General features: G+C 44.9%; 1 protein-coding gene across 6 annotated transcripts in view; it reads right to left on the bottom strand.

Moving 5' to 3' along the window:
* The window catches only part of LOC124605474 (alanine--glyoxylate aminotransferase 2, mitochondrial-like), a 151,524-nt gene that overhangs the window by 89,682 nt on the left and 45,007 nt on the right, over window positions 1-16,835 (bottom strand). For 3 of the 6 annotated variants that reach the window (XM_047137183.1, XM_047137182.1, XM_047137184.1), the window contains exon 3: window positions 11,661-11,845. In XM_047137183.1, coding sequence (XP_046993139.1) covers window positions 11,661-11,845 — 185 coding nt within the window. Of the gene's footprint in view, window positions 1-11,660; window positions 11,860-16,835 lie in introns of all 6 variants that reach the window. The other 3 variants (XM_047137186.1, XM_047137185.1, XM_047137188.1) reach the window with 1 other exon arrangement.

The raw sequence follows: 16,835 nt of genomic DNA on the forward strand, positions 1-16,835 counted from the left end.
CCAACTTAGCTGCAACACTGTGCAGAATTCTTTGTGGGCATGATGAGGGCAGCCATTTAAATACAGCTGAAGAAGGATTTAATTAATTGTGCTGATGGTTTTAAGCTTGAGAAAATGTGGGATCCGGCAAACTGTGTTGGTGGTTTTAACATTGACAAAATTTGAAATCCAGCACTGGTAATTGTTAGCTTACATACTTTCCCCAGTCAACCAGAATTTGTGAAATATCATCCTTCACAGAGGGGTCATGGTAGCTTATATCTCTGCCACATGTATTATATCTTCCACCATCATGCATACACAGTGGTCTAGAGGTAGCATCTTTACTGCAGAACTCAATCAGTCTTTCATTCGTAGTACCAAGTCCATATCCTCTAGCAATCCTTCCTTCTATTCCTTTCCATATTCCAGTCCCTCCTGACCATTAGCTTTTATCTTCCTGTACATACCGAATTACCTGTTCAATATTCTCATATGCTTCTGTGTCTCTTCATCTTCACCTTGAGACAACCACATGTGTACCTGAACTATCACTGTCAGTGTTGGTTTGCTGTCAATTCTGATATGAACAACTCTATCACTGTAACTCATTTGCTGCCCTACCTTCCTATTCACACGGGAAGAATGAGTAACCAACAAAATGTTAATGTTCTATTAGTCTGGGCATGCAGTGTCAGAAGTAGTGCAGAGATACTAGGTGAAATGGCTGCATTGGAAAATTTGAAGAAATCAAAAAAGAAATGATTGTTAGAAGAACTGACCCAGTGTATAGAAAAGTCAAAACAGCCTTTGATGAACTCAAATACAATGATGGTAACATTAAGTGTGCAATGGGAATTCCACTGTTAAATGCAGAGGAGAAAGTGGATGGATGGGAAGAGCACATTGAAGGCTTCTATGAAGGGGAAGACTTGTCAGACGTGGAAGAGCAATAAACAGGATTCAATATGGAAGAGATAGAGGATCCAGTATTAGAATTAAAATTTGAAAGAACTTGGGGAAGACTTAAGATCAAATAAGGCAGAATGGATAAAGAGCATTCCATCTGAACTTCTAAAACCATTTAGGGAAGTGGTTGAAAAAATGACTATTCATGTTGGTGACTAGAATGCTTGAGTCTGGTGATATACCACCTGACTTTCAGAAAAAAATCATCCACACAATTCCAGAGATCAAAGGAGCTGACAATCAGCTTAACAGCTCACGCATCCATGTTGCTGACAAGAATAATATACAGAAAACGGAAAAGATCAAACAATGGAAAATCCAGGCTGGAATGTAACAATATTATGAAGTGGAAAGCTGCTACCCACCTTATGTTGGAGATGCTAAGTTGCAGATATGCACAACAAAAAGACTGTCACAAATAAGCTTTCAGTCAGCAAGGCCTTCATCAAAAATAGACAACACACACAAGCACACACACACACACACACACACGCACACACATCTATTTTTGATTAAGACCTTGCTGGCTGAAAGCTTATTTGTGACAGGTTTTTGTTGTGCTTATCTGCGACTCGGCATCTCTGGTATGTGGTGAGTAGCAACTTTCCTTTTCATAATATTGTTGAAGAATAGAAAATAATATAGAGGAGGTGTGACGTGATGATCTCTTTGGCTTTAAGAAAGGTTAAGTCAGCAGGGAGGCAGTTCTGACATTTCAGTTGATAATGAAAGCAAGGTTAAAGAAAAATCAAGACACATTCATAGGATCTGTCAACCTCAAAATGCATTCAACAATATCAAATGGTACATGATGTTCAAAATTCTGAGGAAAATAGTGGTAAGGTATAGGGGGAGATGGATAATATAAAACTTGTACAGGAACCAAGAGGGATTAACAATAGTGGAAGACCAAGAATTAAGTACTCGGATTAGAAAGTGTTTAAGACAAGGATGTAGTCTTTTGCCCCTACTGTTCAATCTATACATTGAAGAAGTGATGATGGAAATAAAAGAAAGGTTTAGGAATGGAATTAAAATTCAAGGTGAAAGGATACCAAGGATAAGCTTCACTGAAGACATTGCTATCCTGAGTGAAAGTGAAGAAGAATTACAAGATCTGCTGAATGGAATGAACATTCTAGTAAGTACAGAATATGGACTGAGAGTAAACTGAAGAAAGATGGAAGTAACAAGAAGTAGCAGAAATGAGAACAGGTTTAAAGTTATGAGGATTGATGGTCATGAAGTAGATGAAGTTAAGGAGTTCTGCTACCTAACTCCTGATGGAATGAGCAAGGAGGACATCAAAAACAGACTAGCACTGGCAAAAAGTGAGTGTTCCTGGCCAGCAGAAGTCTACTAGTATCAAAAGTCCTTAATTTGAGGAATGTACATCTGGAACAGAGCACTGTATGGTAGTGAAACATGGACTGTGGGAAAACTGGAATGTAAGAGAATCTAAGCATCTGAGATGTGGTGCTACAGACAAATGTTGAAAGTTAGGTGGACTGATATGGTAAGGAATAAGGAGGTTCTGCACAGGATCAGAAAGGAAAGGAATATATGGAAAGCTCTGACAAGAAAGGGGACAGGATGTTAGGACATCTGTTAAAACACCAGGGAATAACTTCCATGGTACCAGAGGGAGCTGCAGAGGGTAAAACCTGTATAAGAAGGCAGAGACTGGAATACATCCAGCAAACAATCGAGGACAAAGGCTACAAGCGCTATTCTGAGATGAAGAGGTTGACGCAGGAAAGGAATACGTGGTGGGCTACATCAAACCAGTCAGAAGACTGATAACTCAAAAAATGACCACTAACAAGTATGAATGGCAACTGCCAAACTGGCCATGTTACAGCTGGACCACCCAGTTGCGGAGCATGCTACCCAACAGAATTTGTGTGACTTCAACTGCTTCACAATCCAATTTTTCCATTGGCACCAGAATTTCTGAATTGTGTAAATGGGAACTCTCTCTGCAACATATCCTACGTTCCCATAACCTTTCTGGCCTCTGCCTTCACTAGTCCGTCACCTCTACCTGCCTATCCCCTTCCCTACTCCCACTACAGTACACACACATCTTTTATCCCTGCAGCACACAGGCATGGTAGTCCTCTGCTTCTCTCATCATCATCATCATCTTCTGCCCCCAGCACAGCCTCCTGATGCTGCACCTAACAGCCCCTTATACTTCGCCGCCACATCCCTGAAAACACTCATAGGCAGGTATACAACTTTGACAGCTGTTCTCTATAAACATAAATGATTTGGCAGACAGGGTGGGCAGCAATCTGCGGTTGTTTGCTGATGCTGTGGTGTACGATAAGGTGTTGAAGTTGAGTGACTGTTGGAAGAAACAAGATGACTTAGGCAAAATTTCTAGTTGTCATGATGAATGGCAGCTAGCTCTAAATGGGGAAAAATGTAGGTAACGTGGGTGAGTAGGAAGAACACACTTGTAATGTTTGGTTACAGTATTACCAGTGTCCTCCTTGACACAGTCAAGTCATTTAAATATCTGGGCATAATGTTGCAAAGCAATACAAAATGAAATGAGCATGTGAGAACTGTGGCAGGGAAGGTTATAGGTTGATTTCAGTTTATTAGGAGTATTTTAGGAAAGAGAGGTTCACCTGCAAGTGAGGCTGCATAGAGGACACTAGTTTGGCCTATTCTTGAGTACTGCTCAAGTGTTTGGGATCCGTACCAGGCCGAATTGAAGGAAGACATCAAAGCAATTCAGAAGCGGGATGCTAGATTAGTTACTGTTAGGTTCGAATAACATGTAAGTGTTACTGAGATGTTTTGGGAATTCAGGTGGGAATCCCTAGAGGGAAGGTGATCTTGTTTTCAAGAAACACTATTAAGAAAATTTACAGAACTGGCTTTTGAGGCTGAACACTGAATAATTCTAATGCCACCAACATACAATGAGAAATTTGGGCTCATATGGAGGCATATAGGCAGCCGTTTTTCCCTCTCTCTATTTGTGAGTGGAACTGGAAAGGAAATTAACTACTAGTACCCTCCAACACACACCATGCGGTGACTTGCAGAGTATCTATTTAGATGCAGACTTTGCGCGATAGTTTAATAATAATGCCTCCTTTGTGTGGTGAGTAGCAAATTAATCTATTTCAAAGTGTTGTGGCACCAATGATGTCGACACCAGCATCGATCTGAGTATCATCTTTGAACTAAGCTAAGATCATCTTCGAACAGTTCCACCATGTCAGTTCTTTGTAAGTTTTTCTTGTGTAAAGAGGTGAATAAACGACCTACTGCAAAATGGGAGTGTTGTTTGGTGTAACCGATCCGAACTTCCTCCTCACTGGTGACCCCAAGTTGTAACGTCTTCCATTTTTGCCATTTTACTGTGTCCGACCTCTGCGTCAGTTATTTTCACGTGTATTACATTGACACAGCAAATCGAACAATGACTTCGGCCCAACACCTAATGCCGGATTTTGTGATCGACATGCATTGTGTTGCGGGCGATGTACACCTGCCAGGACTGCAACACGATGCCTCTCACTTGACGATTATGCCCATTTCGCCGGACGTTATTGAGCCTGCAACAATAAGTGAGGTTAGGAGTGTGCATGACTCCGGCTATTAAATGCCTTTGTTCCCACCACATGTACCCTCCCTGACCGACTGTGCAGTTACCTCTTACGGATCTCCATGCAGTGAGGGACCAATGCCGATTTCTATAAATGCTTCTCTGGACAACCTACCACCACCAAGACAACAATTTGCCATGCTGCAATCTGTGCAGTACCACGTGGATACCTGCCACGTGGCCGGAACTGCTTCATTCACAGGTCAACCTACTCAGCATCCGACCACACCCGCACCTGCCTCGGTTCAGCATCAGCACTTGCCTTCCTACTTCAATACCTCGGCCTGCAACAGGAACAATAACTTGTTATCTGTCCCTGACCTCTACCTCTGTCCCACTGCTTCGCCTCAGTGTTTTGTGCCACAACATTCACCTTATCTGCACACCGTTTTGAGTGGAGTGAGTATCAACAGTGAACTTTCATACATTCTGTCTCACGTTTGACATCATTTCCCACACTGTGCTTCTGGACAGCCTGCACCTCTGCAGCCTTCCCGCAACACAGGATCATACATCGAGCTTTCTGCGGACTAACACACATTCTCAAACTTTGAACTTTTTCTCATCTGTCGCCCACGTGCCGGCTCCAGTCGATCAACCGCTCTCGTTCTCGGCACATCTCGGTGCCTCATCCATGTCGGTCTTCCGCGACGCGTCAATCCGAACACACCCGCAACATGTTGAGCTTCCGCAACCACAATCAACACATTATGGTGTCTCACCTGCGTTGGCCTTCCGCGTCGCAACAGATCACGCTCAACCACAACATGTAACCTTCACGCTGCCTCTCGAACAGCCATCGTTACCACATCCCCTGGAGGCACACTCTCCTCGAATACTACAGCAACAACAGCTCGTTTCAGGCAGTGCCCCAACGAATTCAACTCAACCTTTTCTTCTGAACATTCTACAACACTTACCTACGCTGCCGCCGTTTGATCCCGACAGAGCTATAACCTGGTTCAAAATTGCGGACGAAGTGTTCGACCGTTACAAACTCGATGAGTCAACCAGGTTTCCATGCCTCATCACACACCTGCACGACCAGGAGGACTTCATTGCTGACCTGGTCGACGCCCCGGACTCACCTACTCGATACACTCTAGCCAAAGATACAGTTCTACGTCGGCTTGCACACTCAACTAAGGCAGCAATACGGCAAGTGCTCCAGGTCGAGCAACTAGGCAACGACAAACCTTCCCAGCTCTGGAGACGGCTACAAGCCCTGGTCAGCACCGATCTATTCTCTGACAAAGCTCTCCTCGCCATCTGGTCAGATAAACTATCTCTTCACATTCGCTTTGCTCTGGCTCAAAGGCCTTGTGAACCTGTCGAGCAACGAATGACAATTGCTGACAAGCTACACGATGCATCACTGCCCCACTTCGCCAGCCACTGCCTACCTGACAAATCTCAGGTTCACGCTCATCGCCCTGCGGCCGGACGCGGCTGGGCCATACTGTGCCGACCATTCTGCTCGCTCCGAGAAGCAGTAAACAAGCAACTGGGACATCACCGGCTCTTCCCGCGGCCATGCCCCCTCCTGCAACCGAACCTGCTGCGGCCATCGAACCTCGGCCACCGCCACTGGCAGCGAACTTTCCACAGGAAATGCAATCGCACTACCCATACTGTTACTTCCACACACAGTTTGGTGTGGCGGCACGGAACTGCAGACCACCCTGCTACTTCCCAAACCCCAATTGCAGGTAGGTTTGGGTGCTGCCTCCTGCGCACAACATGACAGGCACCTCCAGTGTTCCATTCTGTCCTGGAACAACCGGTTAATTGTGGACGACTTTACGTTAAAGACATTTCGTCGGGATACCTTTTCCTAGTGGACACAGGCATCAATGTTTCACTGCTGCCCACGTCCTTAGCGTCGTCGAACATCCGCCCTCATCATACTTCACTGCAAGTCGTGAATTCAACTAAACTACAATGCTCGTGTTCAACTTCACAAGTCGGCTCACTCTCTGCAAACTGCAAACTTGAGTGGACTTTTTTAGTGTGCGAAATTGACGAACCTATACTAGGCATTGACTTCTTGCGACACCACAAAATTTCACCAGACCTAGTGCAAAACACTGTGTACCCCATCCGTCCAAAGCTCACTTCCCACTTCCCCTGTGCCCCGTCGAGCAACCCCCCCCCCCCCTCCCCTGTAGCACATCGGTCAGGGCTCATCTCATCCGTACATGCTTGTCTCTGTTGACAACATTACAAGAAACGACGCATAAGTGCCTTGTCGAGCTTGAACACGTGGCTCGCCTACGCAAAGAAAACTTCAAGCTCTCCCTCTGGCTCCACAAAACACAGCTCAAGCTCACCAATGCAGCAAAGGAATTACAGACACTACAGCAAGGACAAAGCAAGGTCAGTAAGTGCACCGAATCTGCTTGCAATACCAGCAATAGAGCCCCCGTGTGCTTACCTCCCGCTACTCCTCGCAACTGTACTATCAAGTCTGCCATAACTTTACTGACAGTTCTACAGGGCCACTATCACATAACATGGCAGTGTTTGACACTTGGCCGGACACCAGTACGCATGCGCGACGAGCGTCACGTGTTCCCAAACTGATAGCTCCTACGCCTCCCCTCGCGGACAGCACCTCAAATTATGCAACTTCGGCTCCTGAGCATTGCCGTGCGACCGCCAGTGACAACACAAACAGTGGACTTGCGCCTAGTGCTTCGCCCGCGACCGTGCTGCCACAGGCCGCGCCCTCGGACAATGGACTCACTAACGGCTAACGAGTTCTATCGACCTCACCTGACCTTGGTGCCACTGCTTCGGGCCGGTGGCCATCTTGTCGCGTTGACTCCTGGGACACTTTGCCGCCTCGGCTCCCGTCGGATCCGCCGAGTGGCTCCGAACACCACGACCACACCTTGCCCGCCCCGCCCATCACACATTGTAAACAAACCGCCTCCTGCGCCACCGGCAACATTTCTGTCGTCACCAACGGCACGGTTCACAAACTTCAGCTCACGCCAGATCCCCCGATCTCCAGTAAACCACGTCGACTTTGTCCCGAGCACCTCTCCAACCTTCAAAAACAGATTTCTGAACTACTAAGCTCCAGCGTCATTGAACCCTCTGCCAGTAGCTGGTCTACGCCCATACATATGACACCCAAGAAAGACGGGTCGTGGCACATGTGCGGAGACTGCCGTCGACTAAACGCATGAACAATTATGGACACCTACCTCATACCCCACATTGTCGACTTTACCAGTTCCCTCGCAGGTGCGACCACGTTCTCTGCCTTTGATTGCAAACAGGCCTACCACCAGATCCCCATGGCACCTGAAGACATCGAGAAGACAGCAATCACCACTCTGATCAGTTTGTTTCACTTTCGATTCATGCCCTTCGGTCAACGAAGTGCTATTCGAACTAAAATTCTGCTTTGCCTATCTTGATGACATTGTTGTGTTCAGCTCCTCCGTCGAGGACAACATTCGACATGTGCAAACTGTTATAAACACTCTCGGGGCAGCAGGCATTGAGACCAACCAGGACAAATTACAGCTACATCAACCCGCTGTCACTTTCTTGGTTTTCGGGTCTCTGCCAATGGCATTTCACCTCCCCCTAAGAAAGTACAAACAATACTAAACCTACCCAGACCTTTGTCATTCAAAGAGCTCCGGTGCTTTCTGGAAGAGTTAATTATTATCGCCGACATCTACCTCGGGCTGTGGAGATTCAGGCTCCGCTGACGGATGCTTTGGCAGGCACCAAGACTTCTGGATCTCGGCCCGTTCCATGGACCCCTGCTATTACTGCCTCTTCGACTGCCCTCAAAAATCTTCTTGCCGAGGCCTGCAACATCACGCATCCTCATCCCAATGCGCAGCTTTTCATCACCACAGACGCGAGCGATACTGCCAGACAATCGATGGCCAGACTTCGCCTCTGCAGTTCTTCTCGCGCAAGCTCACCAATGCACAATGGAAATATTCCGCGTTTGACAGGGAGTTGCTCGCGGTCTACGAAGCGATCAAGCACTTTAAGACTGATGTTGAGGGATGCCCTTTCTATGTTTTAACAGACCACAAACCCCTGGCTGGGGCCATTACAAACCCGCCAGCTGACCCGCCTCTTCACCGCTTCAGATACATATCTCAGTTCACCACCCATGTCAGACACATAAAGGGTGTTGACAATATAGTTGCTGATTTCCTTTCACGAGTCGACGCCGTCCATTCGCTATTAAACCTCTCTGAACTGCCTAACCTCATACCTGCCAACAAGGACACACAAAACCTGATTTCAGACTCTACCTCTTCACAACACTTCGTCCGCACCACCTTCCCTGGTATTTCTGGTGACATCTGGTGCGACGACAGTACGGACACGTTACACCCCCTCATCCCAACCACGCTCCGTCGAGCTGTCTTCAATGCTCTGCATAATTTAGCCCAACCCGGTGTCCATGCGTCCCCCCACCTCATAGCGGAGTGCTTTGTGTCGAGAAATGTCAACAAGGATTGATAGCAATGGGCATGCCCCTGATCTGCATGCCAATGATGCAAAATACACAAGCACACTTCGCCACCCTTGGCGCCTTTTCGATACCTCCTGGGTGTTTCCAGCATATTCATATTGACATTGTCGGCCCTCTCCCCCCCTCTAACGGCTTTCGTTATGTTCTCTCGTTTATCAACCAAACAACTCACTGGGTTGAGACTGTCCTCCTCCCCAATATTACGGCAGAAACTGTTGCTCGAACTTTCGTCGAGTCATGGGTATCGCGTTTCGGATGTCCAGGTATCATCATGACTGACCAGGGCAGGCAATTTGAGTCGGTCCTGTTCAACGAGATTTGTAACATTTGCGGCATCCGGCGCATCCATACCAAAGCATATCACCTGCAAAGTAACGGGCTACTTGAGTGCTGGCACTGCACTTTCAAGGCGGCTCTTTGATGCCACGACTCTCTATGGACGGAAGCCCTTCCCCTTGTGCTACTCAGCATTCGTGTGATCTATAACAAAGATCTCAAAGGCACAATAGCAGAGTTCATATACGGCCAGAACATTGTTCTCCCTGGTGAACTCGTGAGCCCTTCTGCTTCTTTCCCTCAGTCTGACTTACCTTCCTTCGTGGACCGCGTCAGACACCACTTCATCAACCTCCACATCCCTCCGCCCGCCAGCCATTCCCGCCCTAAGGTTCATGTCCCGAAATCTCTGGACAATTGCGAGTACATCATGCTCCGAGATGACACTGTCCATGCTCCCCTCCAACCTCTATATACCGGCCTGTACCGAGTTCTCTGGCGCTCAGCCAACACCTATGATATCCAGATGAAAGTTTCAGCTGTCACAGTCTCTCTCAACAGACTTAAGCCTGCTTATGTCGAGTCTTCTTCTACCCCCCCTCAGGCCACGACCACGCCACTCACTGTCGTGGCTCACGACGCTCCAACCACTCCCTCCACATCGGACTTACACACTCAATCGAGTGACTTCCAGCTCCAATCGTCGAGCTCTCCAATGACCTCACCCCCTACTCCGGTCTCACACACTCCGTCGAGTGACCACATGCCCCCCCCCCCCCCCCACGTCGAGCTTACCTACGATCACGCCCTTGCCGCCAGGCCCTTCGCCGGTCTTTCCCACATCTCCAATCTCCACTGTCGCCTGCCTTGCCCTGTCGAGGTTTCTCATGCCCCCCCCCTCCCCCCCAATCTTGAACATGCCCTCGCTCGAGGTGTTTGTGCTTGCCCCTCCAGACATAATCCACGACATCTCAATAATACTACGCGATGATATACTGTTCGTCGTGTGTTTCCCTTCATCCAGTGCTCATGACACAACCTCCGCCATTCCCTGCCACCTGATGAAATGTGTTCCTCTCTTGCCCGATGTTGACCTGGACATGCTTCTTGTGTTCGCCACGCCCACCGGAGACATCATCGTCGTCACTCCGTTGCACCCACAAACCTCCGGCCTACTTGTCACCGCACGACCAGCACACCCAATACGACGTCCGGCTCACTTCAACGACTTCCAGGTTCGGTGGCCGAACCTTCCTTCACGACATCTACCCACACAGCTCACCGACGACACTGTCGAGCTGACTGTGATCCGGCTCCTGCGGACCACCCCTGCCGACGCCATAGTCACCCTCCCCCCCTCCCCCCAGCTTCTCAAGAGTACTCTGTATTGCAGGGGGGGGGGGGGGCTATGTGGCCCTGATGAGGTTGACACTAGCATCGATCTGAGTATCGTCTCTGAACTAAGCTAAGATTATCTTTGAACAGTTCCGCCATGTCAGTTCTTTGTAAGCCTTGCTTGTGTAAAGAGGTGAATAAACGAACTACTGCAAAATGGGAGTGTTGTTTGGTGTAACCGACCCGAACTTCCCCCTCAGTGTCATCAAAGTATACAGAAAGGCAACCCATCAACAGAATCAATGATCACTACACCACTGTCTAACAATAATGGTAGTTCCTAGATGGAATAATAGGTGAAATAAAGGCAATCACTTGCCCAAAGCTGACTTGTGTGACATACAGAAACAGACAAGAGAATACAGAATTTACACTAGCTTTCGAACTCTTCGTCTTTCCCTAGCAAAAGTGCACACACACTCATGCGTGTGCACACACACACACACACACACACACACACACACACACACACAACTATGCAAACACCCAAATGCTCACACCTGTGGCCACAGTGAATGTCTTGTACAAATCTGAAAACCTTCTTCTTTTATCATTGTTTCTACACTAAATCTGAATTTTTTTTACAAATGAAAAAAATGTAATTACAAAATTCAGGAGTGATGTTTAAAAAGAGATAAGCTATTACCAAACCTAACTAAAATTAGTGTTTTGTTTGTATAGCATCCATAACTGTCAATTACATATTTCATTTGTTGGTGTTAGAATATGTCTGCGTGTAACAAGTTTTACAGAATTCTGAAAGTAACAGATTCTGCCCAACTCTGTGTACATGTCAGCTCTAATACAGTGGCTCCTGTTACATCAGCTGATAAGTGGACTTCTCTCTTTGATCAGAAATATAATTGTTATGTAAAACAGACATTATAAGCTACTTACGGGTGACAATGTCCAACACTAACAGTTACAACTCCTCCAAACATATCAAGATATCGTTTGCCGGTGTGATCAAAGAGCCACTGCATATATCCATCATGGATTAACAGAGGCTTTTTATAGTAGGATACAATGCATGGAACCAGGTGATCTTCTCGTATTTCTTGAATCTTGTCATAATGTAGTCCCTGTTACAACAAACCTATAATGTAAAACAACACTTAATTAAGTGAACATAATTATGTTTCAAGTATGATTACATTTATTATAATTTAATACAGAAAAAGATGGCAGAATTTACCATTCACTTTGCAGCAGAATGTATGATGTAACGAAATATCTTGGCTGATTAAAACTGATGACGTTATCAGAACTGATGCCTGACCTCTGTTTTATGGGCAATGCTCTTAACAAGTGAGCCATCTGAGACAAGTTTTTTTGCAGGACACACTCCACAGCAGGGTGAATGATTCATATTGGGAACAGCTTCTATGCACTGGCTAAGTCACTGCATCACTATGTTCCTTCTCCCAAGAAAGATAGTCCAGCAAGGTACGAACAAGCGCTTCTGTAGCAGAGAGGTGCTGGCAGATTGAAGCTTCGAGTCAGGTTGTGAGACATGTTCAGATGCTGCTTTTGAAAAGTATACAAGGTGTGTCCCAAAAGTCATTAAATATACTTTTCCGCCACACCCCAACAGGTTGCACCACATTCAGGCCACTTACGTCAGGTGGGTGGCGACCCTTAACTTCACAGCATGCCCTAGGTCAGTCTGCTCTGAACATCAGTTGTGTCGGGATTACTGATTTAGTGCACTCGTATTTTGAGACCATGTCATCATGGATACTTTCAAACAACAATGGGGGACTGAATTCTGCGTAAATCTCAACAAAAAAGCTGCAGAAATTTATGAAGTATAAGGCACATGAGATGTGCTTTTTGTACAAAATTGGGAGGGTAATTATGGTCTGTGAAGGCCTCAGTGAGACCCTCGGTGTATGTCGAGAGGGATATATATGTGATGGCCATGGGTTGCTACGCTGTACGGAAGGGACTTCTTGGTATGGAATTGGTGGGTGCTGCCGAAGTGGAGGTATTGCTGGTGGTTGGTAGGTTTGATATGGACAGAGATACTGCTGTAACCGTCTGTGAGGTAGAGGTCAACACTGAGGAAGATGGCCTGCTGGGTTGAGTAGGACAGGAGATGGTTTTGAAAGACAGCTACAGCAGTACCTCTGTCCATATCAAACCTACCAACCACCAGTAATACCTCCATTTCAACAGCTGCCACCCCTTCCACACCAAGAAGTCCCTTCCATACAGCCTAGACAACCATGCCTGTTGCATCTGTAGTGACAAACAATCCCTCTCAAAATACACAGGCCTCAGACTGAGGCCATCATAGATTGTAATTAACCCCTCCCCTCAATCTTGTACAAAAACATATCTCCTGTGCCTTATCTTTTCAGTCACCCAGCACTCCCAAGTCCCACCGTTCAGCCACAGAGGAGCATTTGCCCTGACTCAGTACCATCCAGGACTGGAGCAACTGAATTACATTCTCCACCAAGGTTTTGACTACCTCTCATTGCTCCTTGAAATGAGGAATGTGCTACCCACTGTTCTTCCACTCATCCCACAGTGGTATTCCATCACCCACCAAACCAACAAAATATCCTTGTCAATCCCTACACAGCCCCAGCTCCAAACATCTTGCCTTATGGCTCATGTCCCTGTAATAGATCTAGATGCAAGACTTGTCCCATACATCCTCCCACCATCACCTACTCCAGTCCAATCACAAATATCACCTACGTCATCCAAGCCATGGCTACCTATGAAACCAGTCATGTGATCTACAAGCTAAGATGCAACCACTGGGCTGCATTCTACGTGGGCATGACAACCAAAAAGCTGTTTGTCCACATGAATGCCACTGACAAATTGTGCCCAAGAAACAGCCAGATCATCCATTTGCTGTGCACGCTACCCAACATGACATTCTTCACTTCAATGACTGCTTCACAGCCTGTACCATCTGGATCCTTCCTACCAACGCCATTATTTCTAAATTGCGCACATGGGAACTCTTACTACAATATACCCTACATTTCCGTAATCCTTGTGGTCTCAATCTTCGTTAGCCATTGCCCTTACCCATCTAGCCCCTTCCCTGTTCCCATTCCAGCACTACACAGTTCTCTATTCCATCAACACACACTCTCCCTTTTTACTTCTCTCCTTTCCCACTACCCCGCCCAACCACTGTCTGACTTCCCTCCTGCACGTAGCTACCCTACCCTCTCTCCATCTCATCCATGTACGCTCCCACGAGCAGCACTTTACCGTCCCAGACCCCTACCCTGTTATCCCTCCCCCTTCCCCTCTCCCCCTTTGCGCTTCCTTATCCCCACCACTCAGATACCTCTCCCACTGTGCACTGCTGCTCACAGTTTGGTCTCGGCAGCCAGAGACTGTGGTCATTTGTGTGTGAATTGCATTTGTTTGAGTGTGTGTGTGTATGTGTTTATGCTGTTTATTTTTGACGAAGGCCTTGTTGGCCAAAAGATCACTTTCTGACAGTATTTTTGTTGTAACTATCTGTGACTCACTGTCTCCACTATATGGTGAGTAACAACTATCCTTTTCACAATATTGTTACATGCTATCCTGGATCTTCCATTTTTTGTTTAATCTTGATCAGTAGGTATTTTTATACAAAAATGTGGAATAAAATATAATGCTCTGGAACAATGCATATGCCATAGACACATAAAGAAAAAACATCTTGCATGACAACATATTACTCAGTAAAAACGAAATACCTATGTTAAATTTTACACATACACACACCTGCACACACAGGCACATTGTGCTGGATGAATACTGAGTGCAGGGATTGCAGTTTGCAGGTTTACTGGAACAAGGGGTTGTGCTGTCTCCTTTCTCCATTCCCTCACTCCAACTGACAACCCCTCATCCCAGAATTGAATTACTGACATAGTGTCCTCAACTAGCTCACTGTAGCTGTACTGGTGTGTGTGTGTGTGTGTGTGTACATAGTCTAGCTTGAGAAAGGATTCATCAGAAAGCTTGTTAAGTTCTCAAACAATACAAACTGCAGGATGGAATGTAACAATATTATGAAAAGGATGGTTGCTACTCACCATATAGCAGAGATGCTGAGTCACAGATAAGCTCAACAAAAAGGCTTTCACACAATAAGCTTTCGGCTAACAAGGCCTTCATCAAAAACAACAGACACACACATACACACCACGCAAACACAACTCACACATACATGATCACAGCCTCTAGGGGCTGATGCCAATCTGACAGCCTATTTTTTTTTGTGCCTATCTGTGACTCAGCATCTCCGCTATAAGGTGTACAACAATTATCCTTTTCATAATATTGTTACGTTTTCAGTTTAGTTTATGTGTCTGGTGTAAGGTAACAAATAGAGGTTCACCTATTGACTGTAATTTTATTACATTGTTATATATTTACGGCCATGTCTTGATTTTCAACTTACATTAAGCAAAGACAACTTAGACAATAAAGGAAACAGTTGCAGAGTGTTTTTTCAAGCCATATAAAAAGACAGTTTTTCACAAAGTACATGTGTTAATTACCAGTTCTTAATACAGTATGGGATCGTACATTTTGCATAGAACAATTAGTGTCAATCAATGGAATTGCCTCTATTGCAGTGAAATATCAATTTAATTCAAATTAAAATATATATATTGTAATATTAATTGTTACTCATCATGTAATATTTAACACTTGAGTCTCTTTTTATGATACTAATTAGGAAAACTGTGTGTTTCTGCTGGGTGTAAGGTTGTGATTAAATAATTTTGTACAGCTTTTTTAATTATATGAATGCTGTAAGCAGCCAGCAATGTTGAAATTATAAAGGGGATCCCTGCTGCAAGCGCAGAGAACCAGAATGAGAATTTACGGAGTGAGTCGGTCTGTAGGAGTGGAAATTGGGTTCAGTTTGGTTTGTGTCAATAAATGAAGAAAAGAAAATGAGTTGTTTCAAGGCTTTTCATTAAGCAAAATCCTCACAATGATATAAGTACATGAAGAAACCCAAAGAATCACTTCAGGACTTCTGCAACTACTATTTAAATACGGCTAACAGTCTTCAGCACCTCTGATTCCATGATTCCACCAGATAAGTAACAAAGAATTTACACGTTTTTCTGCTCCAAAACCCAACTCCTTCTGCAAGAACCATGATATTGTGATATGAATACTGAAAATGATTAATATTTTTAAAGTGAAATTTTGACTTTATACTCATCTATTTTATGAGTGGATGTTTTATTTGGTCAGTTGTTACCTGTACAATTACAAATCGAGTATTTTACTTTTTCATAGCTACAGTCAGTGGTTATTTGTTTAAAGTCAAATCATAGCATAAAATTAATGCACAGACTTTCACCAAACAAACAAACTGCAATAAAAGATTGAGTTTATCAATGTAAACTGTGATTTCCACTTCTTTTAACAACTGGAAGTGGTTTTTTCCATTTATAATAAATGCAAATAAACAGTGAGTGAACTGCACTGAAAATCAGAGTATTAGTATAGTTGCTACCTCTCTAGCCTCTCAAAGGCTTTTGTTGTATTTCTTATGAAAATATTTTCCTGTACACATTGTCAATATTTTCCTGTACACAATGTCATTGTTACTTAGTGACATTAATAGGTACTCACTATTGATGCATAAATTCAACCATCTTCTATTGTGACAGCTTCTCTTTGTTCTACCAGAAATATATGGTGGTTACGAAAAAGTATGGCAAGTATTAGATTAGATTATTGTGAACAAATACAATGCAGGAAGCTCAAATTTTAATGAACTGTTCGAAATCAGCCAGCTTCTGGCCTATGTTTTTTTCATTATGAGCTGTATTACAAAATACAGTACTTTCTTACTGTAATATTTGAACAACACACATAACACGCTACATCTGAATTATGTCCCAACAGCCTAATAACTCCTAACAGCATATTTAATCTGCAAATGTTGTCCTGTGTATTTTGTTGTGGATTCACAAAGAAACTTATGAATCTCCATTTTCTGTTGCTCATTTCTGATATGCTTAAGACTTTATGCTCCCAAAAGCAATAGAGGTTGAAGATACAATCAAGCAGCACATT

The sequence above is a fragment of the Schistocerca americana genome, chromosome 3, assembly GCF_021461395.2.
Source record: "Schistocerca americana isolate TAMUIC-IGC-003095 chromosome 3, iqSchAmer2.1, whole genome shotgun sequence".
In the NCBI taxonomy this organism is placed as follows: Eukaryota; Metazoa; Arthropoda; class Insecta; order Orthoptera; family Acrididae; genus Schistocerca; species Schistocerca americana.